Here is a 24972-nt window from a genome sequence, read left to right as displayed (position 1 = left end):
AAACATGTTTAGCAAAATCTTTATTTATGAATCTGTTTGAGATTCTGAAATCATATTAAAACAGGTCAGCTGCTTGTGATGTCATTGTGAAATGACTCAATGCTTCACTTTCCTCCATCTTTTCCACAAAAGTAATGTTATTTTCAATCTAAATATGACGTGACCATGAATATTTATATCATTTGAGGAAAACAAATTATAGGATCAGAAAGAAGTAAGGACAGGTATAGGCCACTTGGCCCCTCAAGTCTGTTCTGGCACTCAATTATATCATGGTTGATTTGATTGTAGACCTAAGTCCACACTGTTGCTATTAGAATCTAATTACCAAAATGCAGTATTTTATAATTCAGGCATCAATATATATAAGGATTAGCTGTGCCACTGAACAAGCAAACTCTTTTTTGAATTGCACTGAATATTTCCAGAATGCTGAATGTTACATTGTCATTTGTTCAATGAATCTTCAAACCCACTGCAGTGAGTAACATGAGCTTTCTCTGAACACTATTCAACTAAGGATCAAATTCTTTGTACTGTATGCACTGAACCATGTAGAAGATTGCATTTTTCATGGAGTATAATTAGCTGGGCTGGTCTGATGCAGTCTAGTAACCTTTAAAGGACCATGAAGCTTAAATAAATGTATAATAGCATATGTGCCAAACAAAACGAACACACTGCCTACTTGAACAAAATAACTGTCGAAGTTAATATACACAATAGCAAGCAGGTACACTGAGCAACTGAAAGAATATAAAGTCAACCAATCAATAAATCAAAGGACAAATACCAAGAAACCAAGGCAGTAAGCAAATTAGCCTCTGGATCTTTTTTCTTGGAACTTAAATCAGAATTGAAATTCCCTGTTTAACGAGTCAATCTAAGGTACATCTGAGTCAGCATTATGTCTCACAACAAGCAAGGCTGTATATTTCTTGACGGGATGCAGAAAATGCTGATATAAAATAATACATGAATCAACTTGATAAAGCACACTTGATGAATGGCTCAGTTGAAATTGCTATGTTGTTTGGGGAGATTGAGAATTGACATTTTCACCAGACACCATATTCATGGCAAGATATCAAATGTAAAACTGAAGGTTTTGCTTAACCAAAATTTTGCAATAATTTTTTGACAACTTCATTTCAACTATCTTGGAAACTACATGTCGAATATTTTGATGACAGCCTAAACACATTTAAAATTAACTGGTTAAAGTCTTTATTTAAATGTTGGCAAAAAAACTTCACAGAAAACAGTTAAGCATTCATGAGTTACATTCTGCTATGTGACTAGTAATGGACAAAGTATTTTTACTACACTTTCAAGTGAAACCTTCAATTGCACATTATCTGAATTTACAACATGTTCCTGATTCAAAGGCTAATCTTCACAAAGAGCCAGATGTACCATAGTTTGACTGTATTTATGTCCTGGCAAAAGGAATCTCATATATATCTATTAAAAAAACAGAACAATAAATTCGCAAACACCAAGCGATCCACAAGACGGCAGACAAAAACATGCAGTTACAGCAAAATAAGAGACAACCTCAGGTATTCATTTTAAAACTTTCAACTGCTCCCAGCTAGGTTCCTGATTTGAAGACACTGGCTGCAGCTTTGTGGGGTGAGTGGCAAGCCATTTCTGATGGAGCAATATCTCTTCTAAGCCACAAATGCCACTTTCAAGCTGGCCGTATATCTGGTTTGGGAGTCATTTGTTTGTGCCAGAAAAATTCCACAGCTGTCGTACTCCAACTAACTGAGGCTACCTTTGGGGCTGACTCCACAGGAAGAGGAATAAAGTTTTTTAATTGTTAAAACATGTCTCCCACCTTTTGGAAACAGTGATCACCATTTCTCCTTAAACACAATCTGTTTAAAACTATGATTTGGAGATATCGGTGTTGGACTGGAGTGTGCAAAGTTAAAAATCACACAACGCCAGTTATAGTTCAACAGGTTTAATTGGAAGCACACTAGCTTTCAGAGCGCTGCTCCATCATCAGGTGATTATGGAGGACACAATTGCAAGGCACAGAATTTATAGCAAAAGTTTACAGTGTGGTGTAACTGAAATTATACATTGAAAAATACCTTGATTGTCTGTTGAGTCTTTCATCTTTTCGAATACCATGATAGTTTCACTTCTTTCATGTGTAAATCACAAAATCTTTTTTTAAAAAGTTGCATTCTCAGGTTAATTGTAACAATTGGTGTTAGCTAGACAATATGTTGAAGGTGTTAGCCCCCTGTGTTCTCTGTCTATGCCGTGATGTTTAGATTGATTCTAATCTAAAAAGTGAGATAACAGAGTTTTACATGAATTCATGTAGTTTTTGAGCAAAATACAATGTAACTCTGCAATTACAAATTCATCCCACAAAATACGTGTGCGCATGTGGGTCTTGTGTCTGTCTGTCTGGGTAGGGGGTTGTGAGTTTGAGAGTGTGTGTATATGTGTGTGTAGTGAGTGTAGAGTGTCTTAAGTCTGTGAGGGGGTGCATGTGAGAGTGTGGGAGTGTGTGTGTGTGTGTCTCGGGTGGGGGGTTGTGAGTGTCTGTGAGAGAGAGTGTATATGTGTGTGCATGAGTGTAGAATGGTCTAAGTCTCTGAGAGGATGCATGTGAGAGTGTGGGAGTGTGTGTGTCTGTAAAGGTGTGTGTGTCCGTGTGTATACAGTGCAATGATGGTCACCTGTAGTGTGACATGAACCCAAGGCCCTGGTTGAGGCCCTCCCTATGAGTACAGAACTTAGTTTCAGCCTCTGCTCGGCCACTTTTCACTGCTGCTTGTCCCAAAGTCCGCCTTGGAGGATGGTCACCCGAAGGTCCAAAGTTGAATGTCCTGGATCGCTGAAGTGTTCCCCAACTGGGAGGGAACACTCCTGTCTGTTGACTATTGTGCGGTGCCGTAGCCGTAGCCTTTGCTCAGTTTCCCCAATCTACCATGCCTCAGGGTATCCTTGCCTGCAACGTGTAAGATAGACAAAGTTGGCTGAGTCATGTGAGTACTTGCCACGTACATGGTGGGAGGTGTCCCCACGTGTAATGGTTGTATCCATGTCCACACTCTGACACGTCTTGCAGCGCTGACCATGACAAGGTTGTATGGAGTTGTCCTGAAAGCCGGCAGTTTGCTACGAACAATGATCTGTTTTAATTTGGCGGTTGTTTAAAGGCAAGTAATGGAGGTGTGGGGAATGTCTTGGCGAAGTGCTCATCCTCATTGATAATGTGTTGCAGGTCACGAAGAACTTGGCGTAGTTTTTCAGCTCCTGGGAAATACTGAACAATGAAGGGTATCCTGTCGGTTGCAGCTCGTGTCTGTCTCCTGAGGAGGTCATTATGGTTCCTTGCTGTGGCATGTCGGAACTGGCGGTCAATGAGTTGGGAATCATACCCTGTTCTTATGAGGGCATCCCTGAGTACTTCCAGGTGCCCGTCACATTCCTCCTCATCTGAGCAGATCCAGTGTATGCGTAGCGCTTGTCCATAGGGGATGGTTGTTTTAATATGCTTTGGGTGGAAGTGTAGCATTGTGAGGTTGTCTGTGGGTTTGCGGTAGTGTGGTGCTGACATGCCCATCCTTGATGGAGATGCATGTGTCCAAGAATGAGACAGACAGTCGAGAGTAGTCCACAGTGAGTTTGATGGTGGGATGAAGCTTGTTGATATCACTGTGTAGTTTTATCAGCGACTCTTCACCATGGGTCCAGAGGAAGAAAATGAGGACAACAGGCAGCAGCGAAAAGTGGCTGAGCAGAGGCTGATAGCTAATTTCTATACCCATAGGGAGGGCTTCAACCAGGACCTTGGGTTCATGTCACACTACAGGTGACCACCATTGCACTATACACACACACACACACAGACACTCCTATACACACACACACACACACACACAGGCACTCCTATACACATACATACACACGGACAGACATGCATAGACCCTCACACACACCCTTTTAGACACACACACACACTCCCACGTATCCTCTCAGAAACTTAGACCACTCTACATTCATGCACACACATATACACTCTCTCTCACAGCCACTCACAATCCCCGACCCCAGACACACATACACGCTCCCACACTCACCCCCTCAGACTTAAGACACTCTACACTCACTACACACACATATACACTCTCTCTCACACTCACAACCCCCAACCCAGACAGACACAAAGACCCACATGCGCACACAAATTTTGTGGGGTGAATTTATACTTGCAGAGTTACATTGTACTTTCCTTAAAAACTGCATGAATTCATGAAAAACTCTGATCTCACTTTTTAGATTCGAATCAATCTAAATGTCATGGCATACACAGACAATATAGGGGGCTAACACCTTCAACATATTGTCTAGCTAACACCAATTGTTACAATTAACCTGAGAATGCAACTTTTTAAAAAAAAGGTTTTGTGATTTACACATGAAAGTAGTGAAATTATCATGGTATTCGAAAAGATGAAAGACTCAACAGACAATCAAGGTATTTTTCAATGTAAAGTTTCAGTTACATCACACTGTAAACTTTTGCTATAAATTCTGTGCCTTACAATTGCGTCCTCCACAACCACCTGATGAAGGAGCGACGCTCCGAAAGCTAGTGCTTCCCATTAAACCTGTTGGACTATAACCTGGCGTTGTGAAATTTTTAACTCTGTTTAAAACTAGATTGACTGATTATCTTTTTCGCACAACTTCACTAAGTCTTAGTTTATAAAGTTTTCCTTGAATTAGCTCATAAGCACACCCATTCCCCAGATTTTAATAACACCTATCTGAAGAGTTTTATTTATAGACCCTTCAGTACCATCTGAAAAATCTGATGTGTTGCATATAATTCACAACTGAGAACAGCACATCCTAATAGCTACCACACAAGTATCTGACTACAAGCATAGATTGTCAAACTTACTTTCAAAACTGTCTTTAAATTAGCTATTCCATACTTCTTGTTTTATTATTATTTGACAATCTGTTTCTAAATAGTCTGGAAGAATTTTGTTGCGTTTCTATCAGCTTTGCAGCTTTTCAAGCAATTAAAGTCTCCCAAGCTATTAAAGTAAAAAGAAACCTCAAACTTGTGCTGAATCATCCAGCTATTCATGGACTCTGTCTATTTTGTAAATGTGTGATAACTAACTGGATGCTAACTATTGATAAAGTAACTGCTTAACATTTGGTCCATTCAAGGCAACAAAAATCAACAGAGAAAGTAAACAAGATAATACATCAAGAAACACAAGATTACATCCCTTTTTTCAGAGAATGTGTTTAAAAATGCCCTTGTATGATTTGCAACATTCTCTTATCAAAGAAATGACTCATGTAGAATGCTTGCTATAAATTGTAATAATTCTTCTAAAACAAGACTTTATTCTTGTTTCCTTGCAAGTATAGGTTATAATTTAAATAACTTATTTAATTAAAATGAAGACATCCCATTGTGCAACCGCTGTATGTAACCTTGAACATTATCACAATTTTGATATCAAAATTAATGCTGTGATGGCACAATCACATGGTTTCAAAACAGAACAGAACATTGCCACACTAACAAAAATGAATACTATTTTCTTAAACTTAAAATAACTTCAGTTGCAACACTTTGTAATGGTAGAAGGATGTGTATCCATCAGCATCCACCACTTCCTTGTATTCATATATCATCTCTAACATGTTAATTCTTTTCTGAGATGCTTCACACAGGCAGGAGAGGGAAAAAAAAGTAATTGATATTCAACTAAAGGAAGCAACATTAGAATCAGTGACCATAAGGCTTGCAAAAAGGTGGGATTTAAAAATCAAAGTAGGAGAAGAGGAGGTAGAAATGTTATAAGACCACAAGACATAGGAGCAGAAATTAGGCCATTCAGTCCATTGAGTCTGCTCTGTGATTCAGTTATGGCGGATAGGTTTCTGATCCCCATTGTCCCGCTTTCTCCCTGTAACCTTTGATCCCCTTGATACTCAAAAACCTATCTATCTCAGTCTTAAATAAACTCAGTGACCTGGACTCCACAGCCTTCTGTGGCAATGAATTTCAGGATTCACCATTCTCTGGCTGAAGAAGTTTCTCCTTAACTCTATTGTATAAGGTCTTCCCTTTTACTCTAAGCCTGTCCTAGTCTCTCCTACCAATGGAAATATCTACTCAACATCTGCCCTGGCCAGGCAATTCAGTATTCTGTACGTTTCAATTAGATCCTCCCTCATCCTTCTCAATGCTATCGAGTATAAAACCAGAGTCCTCAAACATTCCTTATATGTTTAGCTTTTTATTCCTGAGACCATCCTCTGAAAATGGTCCAGGGCCAGCACATCCTTCCAAATCTATGGGGCCCAAAACTGCACAAAATACTCCAAAGGTTAAGGAGGATAATTTTGAAGCATGGGTTCCAAACAGTTGATGATGATTGGATAATGGGAGATGGGAGCCACAAGAGGAACAGAAAAATCGAAGTTGCAAGTCTATCAAAAGAGGGAGATATGAAGTCATGGTGCGTTTTTAGAAACACAAATGCAAATTGAAATTAGAGGCATTGGGGGAATGGGATTTAATGTTGGTCAACAAGACCAGGAGTGACATGAACAGAACTTGTGACAAAGAAGAATATGGACAATAGCTAAGCCATGTTAAAAGGGGCAAGTTTTTTTTGTGTTCGGCATGAAAGAACTGGAATAGTTAGATTTTAAGGTGACAGAGATGAATGAAGCTTTCAACAACAAATGGATGGAAGCAGATGACACCATACAGGTGGAAAGAGGCAATATTGTGATGGGAATGATGCTGGATTAGAAAAGTCACAGAGTTAATTCAGAAGCAGGTCCGACATTACCTGAGATCATGGTCGAGGAAAGGGATAAATAAGATTGCAACCAATTGAGAACAGTCCACTGATTCGGACAATGGACAGAAGTTGGAGGAAGATTACATTGGTGATCATTAAAAAAAGGCCACAAAGAGGTCAAAGAGGATGAGAAGAAATAAGCCAAAGAGGATTTAATTTCTGACTTTACTTAGGCGTGGTTGGTGTTGTAGCTGGAATATAATTTGATAGGTAAGATTCAAATCAGAAAGAATGGGAAACATGGATTTGGTCATGAGTGGTAACATCAGGTACATGAAAATGAGTGGAAAATATGATGTATCTGACAGTTTCCAAGTGCAGAGAAATTAAGAATGTTTTTTTTTTAGGTAAGCACAGATGCAATCAATGGCAATAGTACCTGAAAAGTAATAACCATTCACAACGTCAATTAGTATAAACAGCAAAAGGAAAGGTTTTAATGGAACTGATGTCAAAGGAACAGAACAAAATTCTGGGAAAGATGATTTTGAGAGGGCATAGGGGGAACTAAACGAGAGAGGGATGTGGGTTCAAATCAAGGACAGGAGAACCTTGAATTGTTTGAGAAAAGGATGAGGAAGAAAATCAGCAGAACATAGTATGAATCCTAGTGACCAAGAAGCCATCAGAGGAGTTTAAAAAGGTAATGCAGAGAAAAGCCAGGAATAATTTTTGCTTTCCATATTGATTCTGATGTAATGGGTTCTTTTGGTAAAGGACAACAAGGCCCAAAGATAATCAATCATGCTACAGCAAAACGTGATGATGGATGACTAATCCAGGCATATGAAATTTTGTGCCCCTTGGACCTGAGCACTGTGACCCTGGAAGTTAGAGTAAAGATTTTGTTCGGGATAAGGCCATTAAAAGTGGAAGTGAAGGAATAGTTCAGACAGGTGAAGTAGTGTGGTGGTGAACAGAAGACTAAAGGCTAGGCAGGTGGAAGTTGTACAAATTTGGGGAGTCTCTCTCCAAGACATACACAGAAGGACTTGAGGAAGGATGAAGGGAATTTGAGTGTTAAGGAAAACATGGAAATCATTGTTGATGGATTTATCTATAAATATAATATTATTTGTCAAATATAGTGTGTTATGATCCTACCTAATGATTCAACTAAACAATTCAGATGAGAATAAAACCTGACTTAATGGATTTTTTTTTGTTCAGTCAGTTAACATGGTGGTTAGTCACCAAAATATAATCACATGAGGCTGACTTGAAAAGGAAACAAATGGCTTCATTGTTACATTGCTTGTTATAAACCCAAAAGTATAAACATCTCATTTAATTAACACTTCAGAGGTTCTGATACAAGAAGTGAGTTTAAGGAAAAAATAATTTAATTTCTGTAAATAAAAAATATAGCTACATTGTTAATAATCTAGCCAATTATGAAGAGACAAAATGTTAATTTCTTAACACTTTCTTCTGTGGAAGAGATCAGTTGATAATGGCAAAGCATTGTCTTGACTATGTTAAAATATAACCCTTGTTTATGGGGGTTGGTGAGGGGAAGATGAGGATAAATGAGGCATACAAGTGGCATCTTAAGCTTACAGGAGTAGAATACAAAAATATCATACGTGTGGATATTTACGAGAATTGCACAGCTCCAAACTTCCTAGCTCAAACATTTCTTTACTGGAACTTTTGAGAATACTACTCCAATTATTGGGAAAATTAATTAACAGCATGCAGTTTCTTCTGAGTGTTTAAACATTTATTGTCTATTCTTACATAGCTTAATTAATGGTCATAATGGTAAGTTGGCAGAGCCCACAGTGGCTATAGTGATATTCATCCTTCTGTCAAACTTTACCTTAATCAGACTATGTCGACATTCAGATTTTGGAATAATCCAAAGGAGATTCACATCAATGCAAGACATAAAGGATAGAACAAAGTCTCATGTATCTGTTCATGTGGGTTGCAAGGTACCACAGACTGATTTGACAGAAGTCAATTTTTTTATACAAGTGCATGTTTTATTTATTATATGAGCACATTAATAACAAAACTAAAATGGTCTTAAATTTTGTAGATGTAAAATCAAATTTCCTTCGCATTTTCTGTGAGATCTAATCGATTCAAAACCAGGACTGTACTTAAACAATATTAGGATATTCTGGTGGTTTAGTCTTAACACAAGTCTCTGCCAAATTTTCAAATCCACTTCCTGGAAAGAGGCAGTATTCAGAATATAAAGATTTTTACAGTTGCTTCACACTATTCCAGAATGATAGCATCGATGGACTGTTGATTATTTGAATTAAGCAGTGGAATGCACAAAACCACAAAATTCTAATCATGCAGTAAGTCTTCTAAAGAGGTGTTCTGGAAAATTAAGTTTTGTTTGTGCCTGCATTCAGACAGAAATAGCATCGGGAACTAGCTTTCTCAGGCTTGATAGAAAGTATGATTGATTTGTGTGCATTTATTCCCTTTCAGATGTGCCTCAGTTGGCATCTTCTATATTTTTCCATTTTCTAATGGATTTGCAACCAGTTGCGCAATTCTTCTAACAGGTTTGCGTTTTGGACATTTTCAGGAGTTGAAGGAATAGTCATTTTGAATATTTAGTTTAGAGAAATCCTACATTAAATTACATCCTATATATAAATATTATTTGGATGGGCAGTAAAATTTGATGGACAAATGTTGATGTTTATTTTTCTAGTTATAAGATTAATCATAATTACTGAAAACATGCTCTTCTCCAAATCTACCCTGCTACTTTATTTCTTTTTAAACATTCTTGTACCATCACAAACTAATTCCGAAAACAGAAGCTATACTGACAACATGGTACAAAGTCCAACACTGACACTATAAACTCCTGCAGTTTGATCAATGAGCAGTTGGTATTGATAAAGCCTGGGTATTCACTGGAGCATGTTCTGTAGATGATACACATTGCTGTCACTGTGATTTGGTGGTGAAACGAATGAATGTATCATACCTGGCTGATGGCATGCCAATCAAATTGTTTGTTTTATCCTGAATGATGCTGAACTTAGAGTCATACAACATGAAAACAGACCCTGGAGTCCAACCAGTTTGGATCGAACATAATCTCAAACCAAACTGGTCCCACCTGCCTGCTCCTGGCCCATATCCTTCAAGCCTTTCCTAATCATGTACTTAACCAAATGTCTTATAAACATTGGAATTGTACCCATAAACTTCTTGAAGATTACTTCATGGAAATGTATTTTTTCTTGTGGAAGTCTGAATCACACATATTGAGATATATAGAGATGAGGGATGGCATTCAGCTCATTCATACTGATCAAATCAAATCCTAAACAGCATCCAATTTAAATGAGAATATTAGAATCCTTGCCCTGTGAGATTCAAAAATTTCTTTCATGTGTTCACCACATTGAGTGAAGAATGAATTTCTCACGGGACCCAAGTTTGGCTTTGAGCAATTAAACATATTTTCTTCTGTCCCACAGTCAGAGCTTAGGTAGATGTCAATGTTCTGAGCACAGCTTTTCTGCACTGTTTATACACCTGACGGATTCTCTTTCAGTTATCTCATTTTAAAGCTAAGAAACTAAAGTCTTGCAAATTTTTTTTGTCACAATTCAGTCTTTGGACATGAGTGATCATCTTCTGCACTGCACCATCTTCAACTCTTTCACTTGTGTCTCTATCTCCAGAAATGGATACATTTCTCAAATGTCTATTTGGAAGACTGCACATTTCAGTGCTGGATCCTCTGACTTAGCACTGCTACCTCACAATGCCAGGGACCTGGCTTCGATTCCAGCCTCAGGTAATCATGTGTGGAGTTTGCACATTCTCCTGGTATCTGTGTGGGTTTCCTCTGGATGCTCTGATTTCCTCTCACAGTCCAAAGATGTGTAGGTTAGGTGAACTGGCCCTGCTAAATTGCCCATGGTGTTTAGGGATGTGTAGGTTAGGTGCATTAAGCAGGGGAAATGTCAAGTAATAGAGTAAGGGAATGGGTCTGGGTAGAATACTCTTCAGAGGGTCAATGTGGACTTGTTGGGCAACATGGCCTGTTTCCACACTGTAGGGATTCTATGATCTATAAACATGGAAATATTTGAATAATCCGCTAAAATCTGGGAGCTCAGCCCATCAGGAGCACAAATGTTACTGAACAGGATGCAAATGAAAGCCAGATTCATTTCAAAGGGCACAAGTTTAATGAGTAAAGTTGTGTACAGCTTAAAGGCAATAACCCCAAGCAAAATTGCTGGATGTGTGATAATAAGAAAATCTAATCAGCTCTAGCACAAAGGAGTCCTATATAAAGCTGAAATAAGTTTACAATGCAATAGGATCTGAAAAGATGTAAAAATTATGCTGCTTAGGGAGAGTTGTTTAGCAATTGGTACCTGCATGACCATAGTCCCTGAGATTCTAAGTTGCCATCATTCTCTTAAAGCCCAATGTCCTAGAATTGTACTGACTTCATTTGTTATGAACATATTAAGTAGGAGCACTAGTAGGTCACTTGACCGCTTTCATTTTTCTGCCTTCAATAAGATGTAGACTGACCTGAGCACTCTATATTCCTTCCTACTGCACTTAACCTTTACTTATCAATAGTTTATTAACCTTTGTTGTAAAAATATTCAAAGACACTGCTTTTACTGCCCTTCAAGATAGTGCCAAAGACTCACTGCTCTAAGAGAAGAAATTTCTCATTATCTATTTTAATGGGAGGCCCATTATTTTTAAACAGTGATCTCTTGATCTAAATTGCCCTACAAGAGCTAACTTCATTTTCTTAATACTCTTAAGAATCCAATATGTTTCAAACAAGTTATCTCTTTCTCTTCTCAGCTCTAGCAGCTACAGGTCTAGCCTAGTTTGTCCAATCTTTCCTCATAAGACAACCCAATAATTCCAAGCATTAACCTAGAAAACCTTTTCTGAATGGCTTCCAATTATTTATATCCTTCCCTAATATGGTAGCCAGTACAATACACAGTACTCCAGATATTATCTCAGCAATGGCCTGTATAACTGAAACATAACCTCCTTACTATTGAATAACTCTCCTCAAAACAATTACAACATTTTATTGCTTTACAAAAAGCTTGCTGTAACTGCACACAACTTTTAGCAAATTATGCAAAAGGACACCCACAAACCTCTGCAATCTCTTGCCATTTAAAAAATATGTTGTTCTATCTTGCCAAAATTGATAATTTCACATCTTCCAAAAAAATATACTCCATTTGCCACTCACTTAGTTGTCTGTATTCCTTTCTAGATTTATGTCTTCTTCACAAGTTAACTTTCCTGCTTGTCTTTATACCATCAACAAATTTAGTAGCCATATTTTTGGTTACCTGACCCAACTCATTTATATAAACTGTAAGAAGTCGGAGGTCCAGTAGCACAAGACTCATTATATCTTGCCAAACAGTCAACGACCATCATGACAAAATTGTTCCCCATTTTGTTACAATTTTCTGTCCTAAACCTTGAGCGTTTATCTTCCACAATAACTTTTGACGCCACCCTAATCAAATGCCTTCTGAAAATTCAAAGAATATAATAGCATATCCTTTACTGCCACATGTACACACGTACACAATACAGGAGTACAGTGAAAAGTTTTGCGATGTCGCCATCTTAGGTACAATTACCTAGGTAAAAATCTTAGACACAAAACAGGAATTAAAAAAAGAAAAGTAGTTGCATTACTTTACAGTGGTTCATGGTATAAGTCAGGAATAAGACATAGTTAAAAGGATAGACATTACTGTCAGATAAACAAATTACAGTAAACAATACATTGCTGTAGCTCAGTGCAAGGGTTTCCATATGTGGGCTGAATGCCCACACCAGTCCGCAGTCCTGACAACTGTCCCTGTACCACTCTAAACCTCCAGTTTGCTCCGCCCCTGTTCTCAGCTGCTCCAGGACTCACTCCCCACGCCGGTCTCCACCCTGTGACTCACCCCCACACCAGCCCTTGGAACCACTCCAAGCACCAGCCTCCACCCTGGGAACCGCTCCCAGCATCAGCCTCTGCCCTGGGAACTGCTCCCAGCACCAGCCTCCACCCTGGGAACTGCTCCCAGCACCAGCCTCCACCCTGGGAACTGCTCCCAGCACCAGCCTCCACCCTGGGACCTGCTCCCAGCACCAGCCTCCGCCCTGGGACCCGCTCCCAGCACCAGCCTCCGCCCTGGGACCCGCTCCCAACACCAGCCTCCACCCTGGGACCTGCTCCTAGCACCAGCCTCCACCCTGGGACTCGCTCCCAGCACCAGCCTCCACCCTGGGACCTGCTCCCAGCACCAGCCTCCACCTGGGACATGCTCCCAGCACCAGCCTCTGCCCTGCGACCTGCTCTCAGCACCAGCCTCTGCCCTGGGACCCGCTCCCCGCACCCACCCCTGCCCTGGGAGCCGTTCCCCACACCAGTCTCTGCTCTGGAACCTGAACCGCGCCCACACCAGCTTCTGCCCTGTGACCTGCCCCAACACCAGCCTGTGCCCTGGGACCCGCTCCTCACAAATGCACCACATCCACTGGTTCCCTTTCACCCACAGCATTACTCCAATAAATTCAAAAAACATGATTTCCTTCAGAAGGAAGAATTATATCTTCCCGATTTGTCAGATTATATGTTTAAAATAGCATATGACACAGTAATCTTTGTGGGCAGCACGGTGGCACAGTGGTCAGCACTGCTGCCTCGCAGCGCCAGAGACCCGGATTCAATTCCCACCTCAGGCGACTCTGTGTGTGGAGTTTGCACATTCTCCCTACGTCTGCATTGGTTTCCTCCCACAATCCAAAATTGTGCATGCTAAATGGTGAATTGGCCATGCTAAATTGCCCATAGTGTTAGGCGAAGGGGTAAATGTAGGAGAATGGGTCTGGGTGGGTTACGCTTCGGTGGGTCGGTGTGGACTTGTTGGGCCAAAGGGCCTGTTTCCACACTGTAAGTAATCTGATCTAATCGAATCACTGCAGCCGTGAAGGGTCTGACAGGACTGGAAAATGGCCAATGAAACAACCCGGTTTCAGGAGGAAGGGAGGCAGAAGACAGGAGATTGTAGGCCACTTAGCCTGACCTCAGGCATTGGCAAGATTTTAGAGGCCATTATTAAGGATAAGATTTTTAAGTAATGGAAGTGCATGGTAAAATAGGGCTGAGTCAGCATGGCTTCATCAAGTGGAGATCATGCCTGACAAATCTGTTAGAATGTTTTGAGGATATAATGAGCAAGTTAGACAGAGGGGAGTCAGTGGATATGATTTATTTGGATTCCCAGAAGGCTTTTGACAAGTTGCTGCACAGGAGACTACTAAATAATATAGGAATCCATGGTTTTAGGGGCAAAGTACTGGCATGGAGACAGGATTGGCTGACTAGCAGAAGGTAGAGACCGCGGATAAAGAGGTCTTTTTTAGGATGAGAGCCAGTGACTAGTTGAGCTTTGCAGGGTCAGTGTTGGGACCACCTTTATCATGTTATACATTAACGACCTGGACAAAGAAACTTGAGGGCATTTCTGCTAAGTTCACAGTTGACACAAAGATGAAGGGAAGGGCAGGTAGTGTTGAGGAAGCAGAAGGCTGCAGGAAGAGGGTGGGCAAAGAAGTGGCAGATTGAGTGCAATGTGGGAAAGTGTGAAGTGATGCACTTTGGTAGGAAAAATAGAGGCGTAGACCATTTTCTAAATGGGAAAAGGCTTCGGAAATCTGAAGCACAAAGGACTTGGGAGTACTAACTCAGGATTCTCTTAAGGTTAACATGCTGGTTCAGTTGGCAGTTAGGAACACAAATGCAATGTTACCACTCATTATAAGACGGCAAGAATACAGGAGCAGAGGTGCATTATTGAAGCAGTACAAAGCTCTGTTCAGACTGCATTTAGAATAGTCACAGCAGTTTTGGGCCCTGTATCCAAAGAAGAATATAATGTTGGAAGGGATCGGGAGGAGGTTTGCAAGAATGATCCCAGGGTATAAGGACTGGGGATGAGGAGCTATTGAGGACTCTGGGTCTGAACTTGATGGAGTTTAGAAAAATGAAACTGGGAATTCTCATTGAAATTTACAGAATTGAGAGGCCAAGATAGAATTGACATGGAGGAGATGTTTCCACTAATAGGAGAGACTAGGACTCAAAGGAACAGCCTCAGGATGAAGGGACGACCATTTAGAACTGAGATGAGGAGGAATTCCTTCAGCTACAGAGTGATTAATCATTGCTGTAGAAGGTTGTGGTGGCCAAGTCATTGAGCTATTTAAGGCTGAGATAATTAGGTTCTTGAGGGCTGAAGGGCCTGTATTGCGCTGTAATGTTCTATGTTCTATGATTGGTAAGGGTTAAAGGTTACAGGGAGAAGGCAAGAGAATGGATTGAGAAACATGTCAGTGATGATCAAATGGCAGAACTTATTGGGTTCACTAGCCTAATTCTGCTCCTATATTGAATGACAACAGGTCAAATCACAACATTTATGCAGGTGAACCCAATTCCTTCATCTTAATGAAGCAGTATCACACAATCACACAAGCAGATATGGAAGCAGCTGTCAAATTTATTTATTCTTTCCTTAACTGCTGTAATGTCACTCCATGCAGCAAAAGTTTGATGACAGTCACTCAGTTCACTCATAAGAAATGAGCAATAAAAAAGATGTTTTAAAAAAAAAGGTGCACAGTAATGATTTCTGGAAAGTGTTAACTCCTGATCATGTACATGGAAAATTGTCATGATCAAGAGCAGCGACAGCTTAAACCTCATGCTGTATAATACTGTATTCACTTGTCGTGGTGGAAATAAACTGTTAGTTCCAAAAATAAATGACCTAAACGTCAGGCAATATCTGTATCTTTGAATAGTGGTCCTCCAAATATTATCACCAACAGAACAACATCAGAATTTTGTTGTTTTATTTAATGCCAAAGTAGAAAGGGACTCTCAATGGGTCCAGAAAGTTCACATCAGTCTACAGAATACTAGCATGCGCAAATCTGTCCAACATTGCACTGAGGTTAAAATCATTGTCCTTGAAAAAATGATGCATTCTCAGAAATCCAGCAGTGTCTGAACCAGACTGGATTTATTAACCTGCTAGTTTTCACTAAAAAAATTGGAATGCATTTATGCAGATCAAAACACCTTAGTCCATAAAATAAGGGAATGCCATAAAGCCAATCGTTACGATGGCAAAACACTTTGTTACTTTATGCCATATCACAGCTGATGTTAACCGACTTCTAACTCTCAATCACTGGAATTAAGACTTTTTGCACCTCCCCACTCAACACATCCTCAGAAAACCATAAGTCATAGGAGCAACATTTCAGCCATTCAGCCCATCGAGTTTGCCCTATCATTCAATTATGACTGATAGGTTTCTCAATGCTATTCTCCTGCTTTCTCCCCATAACCCTTGATCCCCTTTACAATCAAGAACCTATGCATCTCCGTCTTAAGTATACTCAATGATCTAGCTTCCACAGCCTTCTATGGCAGTGAATTCTTTAGATTCACCAATCCCTGGCTGAAAGAAGCTTCTCTTTACCTCTGTTCTAAAAGGTCTTCTCTTTACTCTCAGGATGTGCCCTCTCGCCCTAGTCTCTCCTACCAATGGAAACAACCTCCCAACATCCACTCTGTTCAGGCCATTCAATATTCTGTACATTTCAAAGAGATCCCACTGCCCCTTCCCCCTCCCGCATCATCCTTCTCAACTCTATCAAATATAGAACCACTGTCCTCAAACATTCCTCATATGTTAAGGTCATATGAGTACAATGTTTAAAATGAGAAAAATAATTAATCAAAAAAGAAATCTAGATTTAGGACAACATTATTTTCATGCCAGCAGGATTTGACAGACTATCGGTATAAGCAAATGCTATACAACATCCTATATAAATGGTCCCTTTTCAAAGTTTGTAGGAGCAGTAAACAGGGGCATAAAGTTTACATTAAATAATTAGTTTACATTTACAAAGATCAAAATTAAATTGATTTATCCAAGTGGAATTGCAATCATTTGGTTTATTTTGTTTCTGTTTTAAGACAAAACCATTTTCCTCCAAATTACTCGACAACATTTCTTCACTACTTCAATATGTCCCTATTTAGCTGGGAGAGCAGCAAAGTATTATCACCCTGAATTATTGGGCATTCTGCTTTGAGACTGGCTGAAATGATTGAATTTCAATAGAGCATTAAATTTGTTTCATTAATTCATTCCATTTCAGTAACCTGCAGAATTGACAATTCATGGCACAGCTTAGGAGAACCAAATCTTATTAAATTAGTATTGATGTTGAGATGTTGCAGATTCATTTTGGGTTTAAATAACATCCTCCAAGCAATGAATTCCTCGCTATCTATAACAATTTCATTAACCATTAAATTTTACCGACATAATGCTGGATAAAAAAACAATTTTTACAAAATAAATTAAAATGCAATAAGTTTGCAATTAATCTCTGACACAAAGCAGATAATTGTCAATCAACTGGCAGCTCCTTTTACACCTGGTTACCCTGCTGTCCAACATCAGTTTAACCACAATTTCTTTAGTTCCAGGAGCAGCTAACCTTTGGAATAAAATAACACTAAATCAATAAACTCAAAATCTCCTGAATTATTGAAAATGGGAAATTAGCAATTTCCCACTTCAGCAGCTATTGATAATTTCACATTCAGGTTTAAGGTCAGTTAACAGATTTCCCCTTCTGAAAAACTGCAAAGATTACCAATTTTTTGTTTGAATTGAATAAGCCAAAGGTATCCCCAAATCCTATATTCATTCTTGTGTACTTAATAAACTAGTCTTGTTCTAATAAGTTGATGATATTAGCCATGATCATATTAAATGGCTGAGTAGGCTTGAGGAGCCAAATGGCCTATTTCCATTTATTATGGTATTATAGTCGAATACTTTATCAAAACTAAAATCTAGTTCATACATTTTTATTATGATGATTTCTATTTAACACAGCAAAATGGTCAAATACATATAAGCTGCTTAACTGAGTAAACAACGTCTACCAACCTTTTTTCTCTTGCGGGTTTTAGCTTTAGTATTGCTGGAATCTTGCCCTATGCCTCCATTCCCCAAATTTCCTGAATGTGTTTTAGAGACAATGTGCTGTGCTGCTGATGCAGGGGTTGTTGGTGTTGACGGGGGTGTATTTTCTGGTGAGTCAGGATTGCTCTTCAAACTGACAGACTGAACTTGAAATTGTATCTAAAATAATAAAAAGTAACATTTTGAGATGCTGAAACATATTAGTTTGTCTATAAAACTAGACAATTCCCAGTCTAATAAGAATCACACATTTTATTGGGAGTCTGATTTTGCAAAAATAAATTAGATGATTAACAACCTTAAAGGTAACACACTTTGATTCCTATGACAATACTCCAAGTATTTTAGTAATCAATCCAATTATTAATCAAGTGCATGTACACTCACACTATAGCTAACATCTTCTTCATATTACCCCTTTTAAGTTTGATCAACACTGGGGTCCACCATGGTACTTCTATGAACATAACCAATTTTATCTATACGGCTATTTGCTAGATGAGGGAGCTGTCTTCGCTATTTTTGTTTGAATCAACCAGTAGAATCCACCCTGTGGGAGAAGCTAGTGTGCAAATGTCAGTCAAAAGTGATATTCAAGGCTTGAATTCTAGTTTGTGTAAATTATTTGACCCTCTGACTGACTTATGTAATCCTTCAGATATTTTTCTCTTAAATAATGCAGCATCATCTTCCTGGCTTCAGACAGACCTATGCTTTTGGGATGTTTGAACAGTTGAGAAAAACATTCCACCCACTGTCAGCCACTAAGACAGCCACTATAACAAAATAAAATATTTATTTTGTAGAAAATTTAAATAGCCAAGTAATATCTATAATATACAGTTTAAGGAAGTTAGCTTTGTTTATTCATTTAAGGGATGTGGGCATCACTTGCTAGGCCAACATTTATTGTCCAGCCCCTTTGCCCATATTGTGAATTCATTAACCTATTTTTGATATAACATAAGAAAAAGGAAAAGAAGATAAAAATATTTTTAAAAATTATTCAAGAGATTAAATATGTTAGTGAAATATCTGTGGAAAGGTTAAATCTGATTAATAAGATTAAATATGTCAAATTGAACCAATGGAATGAAAACTTATTGGCAGTAAACTATTGGTTGAACAATCCAGAGTTTAGATTAATTTAAGCAGGAATCTAGATAAGACCACAAGAGTGAGCAACAGGATGTTCTGCTCCTTAAGCCTCCCCTACCAATCAATAGAGTCATGGCTGATCCAACATCCTACAAGGTGATTGAAACCAGCTATTACATCTTAGAATTAAAGAGGTAAACTACAAGCTTCATAGCTGAATTATTGCATATCTCCTTAACTATATGGAAACCATGTTTAAATTTCATTTGGAATATCAAACAAAATAACTTGCATTATGGATGAAAAAGGATGAGCTAGTGGGAGCTATATCCACAAAATTATATCAAGCAGATTTAACCTTTCCACAGATATTTCACTAACATCAATAACTGCTTTGTCTTGTCATCAACAAGTAACTCAATTTATATGGGGAAATGTTCAAATATGCTTTTCATATTGTTGCAAATACTGTTAAGAAGTAAGTCTCAGAGATTGAGAAGAGAAAGAAAGTTTGAAAGAATAAACCCTAAACTGATGAAAGAATGCCTACTAAAGCTTGGGTGAGATGTAGGACAATAGAGATCCACAAGTGAGGCCAGAACAGAAGATCAGAGACTTTAGGAGATGGTGTCTATTGCGCTGAAGATGATCACAGATATATGTAGATGATGTCATTAAAACATTTAAAATTAGGGATTAAAATAAATTGTATAAGTAATTTAGAGACCAGAAGTCATGCCTGGTCCACCAGGCAGAATTGTGCAATTTATGCTTTCTTTATGCATCAATGCACTGGACATCATGTTTGAATGATTTGCCTCCAGAACAAAAATTTCAAAAGATCAGGGAAATGGAAGAAAATGGATTGCTAAAAGTTTTAATATCTGCAAATGCTGTTAAAGTGTGTTACATGTGGCAAATCTATTTCATTTCTGATTAGACTAGCTCTACTCTATAATAATGAATGCACTTGAGGAATTCAAACACTTCACAACAGACAGGAAATTGGAGCATTCAAATTAAAAGAATTTCACTTTTCTGTGACAGATGTTACAACTGCCTTAGGATGTTGAAGGGTCTTGAGTGGGCCAGCCATGGATCGACCTTATCATTGCATCCAGTTGGAGTTGTTGCAGTTCCAACAAAAATAAAAATTACACATTTTATGAGTAATATCGAGTTATTCCTTTAAGAGTTATATAAGCCAACTGCTATCTCTACAAATAGAAATATTGAGCAGACTTCATCACATTATGTGATGAATGTTCATAATATATTCTTTTATTTTTGGGAACTTAATTTCTAAAGAAGAGGAAAGATTGAATTTTGTTTTCCATTCTGTGAATGGCTAGAAAGTTAGCTGGAACAGTGAGCTAAAGACAGCATTTCCAAGAATAAAATGATATTAGATACATGAACAGTTAACACTGGGAAGTTGAGTGCTGGGGTTTTGATGATTTGGATTTTACAACTCAGAGACAAATGGGCCGAGAAGTAGATTCATTCAGCCAGTACTAAGTTCATTCAGACAGAAATAGGTTGTTTCAGAGAGTCATGGTCCTTAACGCTGGACAAAGGAGAAAGCATCCACAGAAAGCTTTGGAGGTATCATCAAGGAAGTTCATATTTGACATTATGGTGAAGACATTAAATTAAGGAATCTATGTTAAGTAGTAGGTAAGCTGTGTTGGCATCTTGTTCAAAGGTCTCAGGAAGAGACAAGAACTAAAGAAAATAGCATTAGGTGAACGTAGAAACCTTCCCAAAAGGAACTGATGACTATGCCAGCTGAACAAGGAGCTTTAGCTTGGAGATGGAGGTGACCCTTCATTGTGGTTTAATGTCCCTAAAGTTGTTTGGATAAACAGATTGAATCTATTTTTGTGATTGTAGTGAGACAGTTAGAAAATAGTTCTGGAATAGTAGAACATAGGTTGCATTTTTTTCTTTTGTTTAAGAAAACTTATATATTCACTTGTTAAAGATATGTTGGCAGCCTCTTGTGAATATTTTTAGTAACTGACGTTTATGGTAAACAAAAATAAAACTTATGATCTATCAAGCGGAGTCTTATTCTGGTATCTGACTTGTCCAGTATTACCATCAGGGGTGATAACAACAATTACAATCGGGGCCCTAAACAAGTGCAGTACTCCGATTTCTACACTTAAGCATTCTTATTACTGTCAATTCACAGGCTCACCTTAAAATCAAATTATATGGACCTTGTTCAGTAAGACAACTACCCTTTTCCTTTGATTATCAATAGCAGACACTGCATTTTTCAGATGAAATACAAGCTAACAAAAGATTAAAAAGGCACCCAAAAAATTGAAAACAATTTCAATTTAAAGAAACTATCAATATTAGATTAGATTAGATTACTTACAGTGTGGAAACAGGCCCTTCGGCCCAACAAGTCCACACCGACCCGCCGAAGCGCAACCCACCCATACCCCTACATTTACCCCTTACCTAACACTACGGGCAATTTAGCATGGCCAATTCACCTGAATTCACCTGACCCGCACATCTTTGGACTGTGGGAGGAAACCGGAGCACCCGGAGGAAACCCACGCAGACACGGGGAGAACGTGCAAACTCCACACAGTCAGTCGCCTGAGTCAGGAATTGAACTCGGGTCTCAGGCGCTGTGAGACAGCAGTGCTAACCACTGTGCCACCGTGCCGCCCACAATGGACTGGTCAGGTGGGCAAAGCAATGGCAAATGAAATTAAATCTAGAAAAATGAGGCAATGCACTTGGAGAGGGATAACAAAGAAAAGGGTTACACAATATGAATGGCAGGATCCTGGAAAGTCCTCAGGATCAGAGGGACTTTGCCGTGCATATCCTTAGAACCCTGAATGTACTAGAGCTGGTAGATAAGAAGGCAAGGCATATGGGGTATGCCCTAATTAGCCAAAGCATAGAATACAAGAACAATTAATCTGTAACTGAATAAAATGCGGGCTAGTTCACAACTGGACTACTGCTTCCCACTGAGTAAAAGAATGCACTTGTTCTGTATAGGGTGCAAAGGAGAGTTACCAAGATTCTTCCCGGGTAGATATGCTTAGGTTGCTTCCCTTTGTGCAGAGCCAAAGACCAGAGGGCATTATCACTATCACATGATATAATGATCATTGTCTCAGGGTAAGGGGTTACTCACTGAAGACAAAGATGGGGGGAGGAATTTCTTCTCAGATGGTAGTGCATCAGTGGAATTCTTTACTAAAAAGATCAGTTGGGGCACAGTCGCTAAGAATACTCGAAGCTGAGAGACAGTTTTTAAATCAGCAAGAAAATCAAAGAGTATGGGGTAAAGACAAGAAATGGGGTTGAGGAGATTATTAGTTCATTCAAAATCTCACTGAGCATCACAGCAGTCTCAACAGACTGAATGGCTTAATTCTGCTGCTACCTCTTCTGCAATTGTGAGTCTTTCCCTGTTGAGGGAAGATATCTTGACTATTCCTGAACCACCTTCTCTTTGCTTATTTATATTGGACTCAGCAAACAGTTTAATGCACATTTAAAATTTAAGTATTATGTGTAATTTCAGAACTGACTGATTACCATTTCACTTCTTATAAATATATCGATTGGTGGTTCAGTTAAAATTGAATTATCTAGTTGTTTGACATTTTCTGAAACTTCTGACACATTAGATATATGTGCAGATGGGATGGTGGCTCAGTGGTGAGTACTGCTGCCTCACAGTGCCAGGGACACGGGTTTGATTCCAGTCTTGGGCGACTGTTTGTATGAAGCTTGCATCTTCTCTCTCTGTGGGTCTCCTCTGGATGCTCGGGTTTCCATCCACCATCCAGAGATGTGCAGGGTTCGGTGAATTGATCACGCTAAAACAATTTGCCCTCTAGTGTCCACAGACATTTGGGTTAGGTTGATTAGCCATGGTTTTAAAAATAAAACCATGTTGGGTTATGAGGATGAGGCAGGAGTGCGTGTCTGGGGTGATACTCTTTCGAGGGTTAGCACAGGCACGATGGGCCAAATAACCTCTTTCTGCACGGAAGGGGTTCTATACATTGATGCATTTTGCGCAATTTCTGGTCGATAACAGTAGAAGGACTCATCGTTCACTTAAGTGACAAAGTGCAATTACTATTCACATAAACAATAATCTTACTTGTAGAAGCTAACTTTGCAACATGCATATGGAGTATTATTGAAATGTACAACATTTTCAAACTTCAGTTAAAAAGACAAAGAACAGTTGTAAACAGATTGTATTTTGTCTCGGTGTCAAGGAATGATGTGTGAGTGTGTGAAAATTGGTGCTTTGATAGAAATGCAGAAGGTAAATTCCTTTTTGGTAAAATTGCACATGCTTCAAGTACTCACCTCAGGTAATGCAGCATTGTGATGTGCAAGTGTTACAGATTTGGCATTATTAAATGGATCCCCTGTTTTAGCAGCCATGTCCTGTTTCACCAAAAGGGCTAGATCCACCAGCTTAAAAATAAAAATATTGTTTCTTTTAAAATTGAGTTGCTCATAGCATTTTAATAAAAATGTCTTTGGGGCATTATATTAGACATTAGATATTAGAGTCTCTACAGTGTGGAAACTGACCCTTCAAGCCAACAAGTCCACACCGACTCTCCGAAGGGTAACCCACCCAAACCCATTTCAGTCTGATTAATGCACCTAACACTATGGGCAATTTAGCATCGCCAATTCGCCTAACTTGCACATCTTTGGACTGTGGAAGGAAACCGGAGCACCTGGAGGAAACCCACACAGATATGGGGAGAATGTGCAAACTCCACATAGACAGTCGCCCAATACTGGAATCGAACCCGGGTCCCTGGTGCTGTGAGGCAACAGTGCTAACTGCTGAGCCACCGTGTTCATAACTCAACTAAGAAATTCACCAATCCCAAAGTTGTGCAATAAAGTAGAAATTGCTGGAAAATCTTAGCAGTCTGCCAGCATCTGTGGAGAGAAGGTAGAGTTGATCTTTCAGGCCCAGTAATTCGTATTCAGAACTGAAGCAGGGTTATTGGACCTGAAAGGTCAACTCTGCCTTCTCTCTACAGGTGCAGCAAGACCAGCATCTGCACTTCTGTCCTTTTTAAAAATTTGATATTAATTTTTGCCCAAGTATCATATGCGGATACAGTTAGAACATTTAAAAGACATTTAGACAGGTACATGAACAGGAAAGATTTACAAGGATATAGGCCAAAAGCAGGCAAATGGGATCACTTTAGTTTGGGAAACTTGGTTGGCATGGACAAGTTGGACCGAAGGGTCTGTTTCTGTGATGTATGACTCTATCATAGGACACTCCATTTTATAAAATTTGCACATTACCTGGGCCACTGTCTCTTGTGCCAGATATGCCATGATCTCCAAAGCAACTGGATTAGGCTTCACTTCCATACTGCTGCAGTCCAACCAATCCTTAAACTTTGTTGGTTTTTTGGCTGTCAATTACAGATATAAAAAAAATTAGAAAAACACAATGCAGCTGTACATTTTAAATCAACAAACATACCGTAAGGATGGCAAAGATTTTTCAGTGTGTTATTGTGACCTGGAAACCAAGTAATTAATTTACAAAACTGCTACAAATTTACATTGTTAAACATGTCACTTTTTCCTTTGTTTACAAAGTATCCCTGTGTTCACCAACCAATATTTTAGCAAATCATTTGTTCCAGTCATTAATTACGTGAAATGATAGCTTTGTAATTTCCTACAATGTACAATAATGTCTGAATACTGCAGGGATTGTCATGCTTCATGGAGAGATTAATTGTCTATCAAAACAGCCACAAATCTCAAATTCAACACATACAAGTATTGTAAGTGGCATTCCCAAAATCAAAATGAATGTGCCATGCAGAAAATCTGAAAACGAGCAATTAATATACCTTGTGACATGCTTTATTTCCAAT

General features: G+C 38.9%; 1 protein-coding gene across 8 annotated transcripts in view; it reads right to left on the bottom strand.

The window, feature by feature from the left end:
* Positions 1 to 24972, bottom strand: part of supt3h (SPT3 homolog, SAGA and STAGA complex component) — a 455384-nt gene that overhangs the window by 71887 nt on the left and 358525 nt on the right. For 7 of the 8 annotated variants that reach the window (XM_060851413.1, XM_060851403.1, XM_060851432.1 and 4 more), the window contains 3 exons: positions 24386 to 24498; positions 23411 to 23521; positions 17909 to 18103 (listed from right to left, as the gene is read on the bottom strand). In XM_060851413.1, coding sequence (XP_060707396.1) covers positions 17909 to 18103; positions 23411 to 23521; positions 24386 to 24498 — 419 coding nt within the window. The remainder of the gene's footprint in view (positions 1 to 17908; positions 18104 to 23410; positions 23522 to 24385; positions 24499 to 24972) is intronic. The other variant, XM_060851463.1, reaches the window with a different exon arrangement.

The sequence above is a fragment of the Hemiscyllium ocellatum genome, chromosome 3 (genome assembly GCF_020745735.1).
Source record: "Hemiscyllium ocellatum isolate sHemOce1 chromosome 3, sHemOce1.pat.X.cur, whole genome shotgun sequence".
Classification (NCBI taxonomy): Eukaryota; Metazoa; Chordata; class Chondrichthyes; order Orectolobiformes; family Hemiscylliidae; genus Hemiscyllium; species Hemiscyllium ocellatum.
This window is presented reverse-complemented; position numbering and strand designations above follow the sequence as displayed.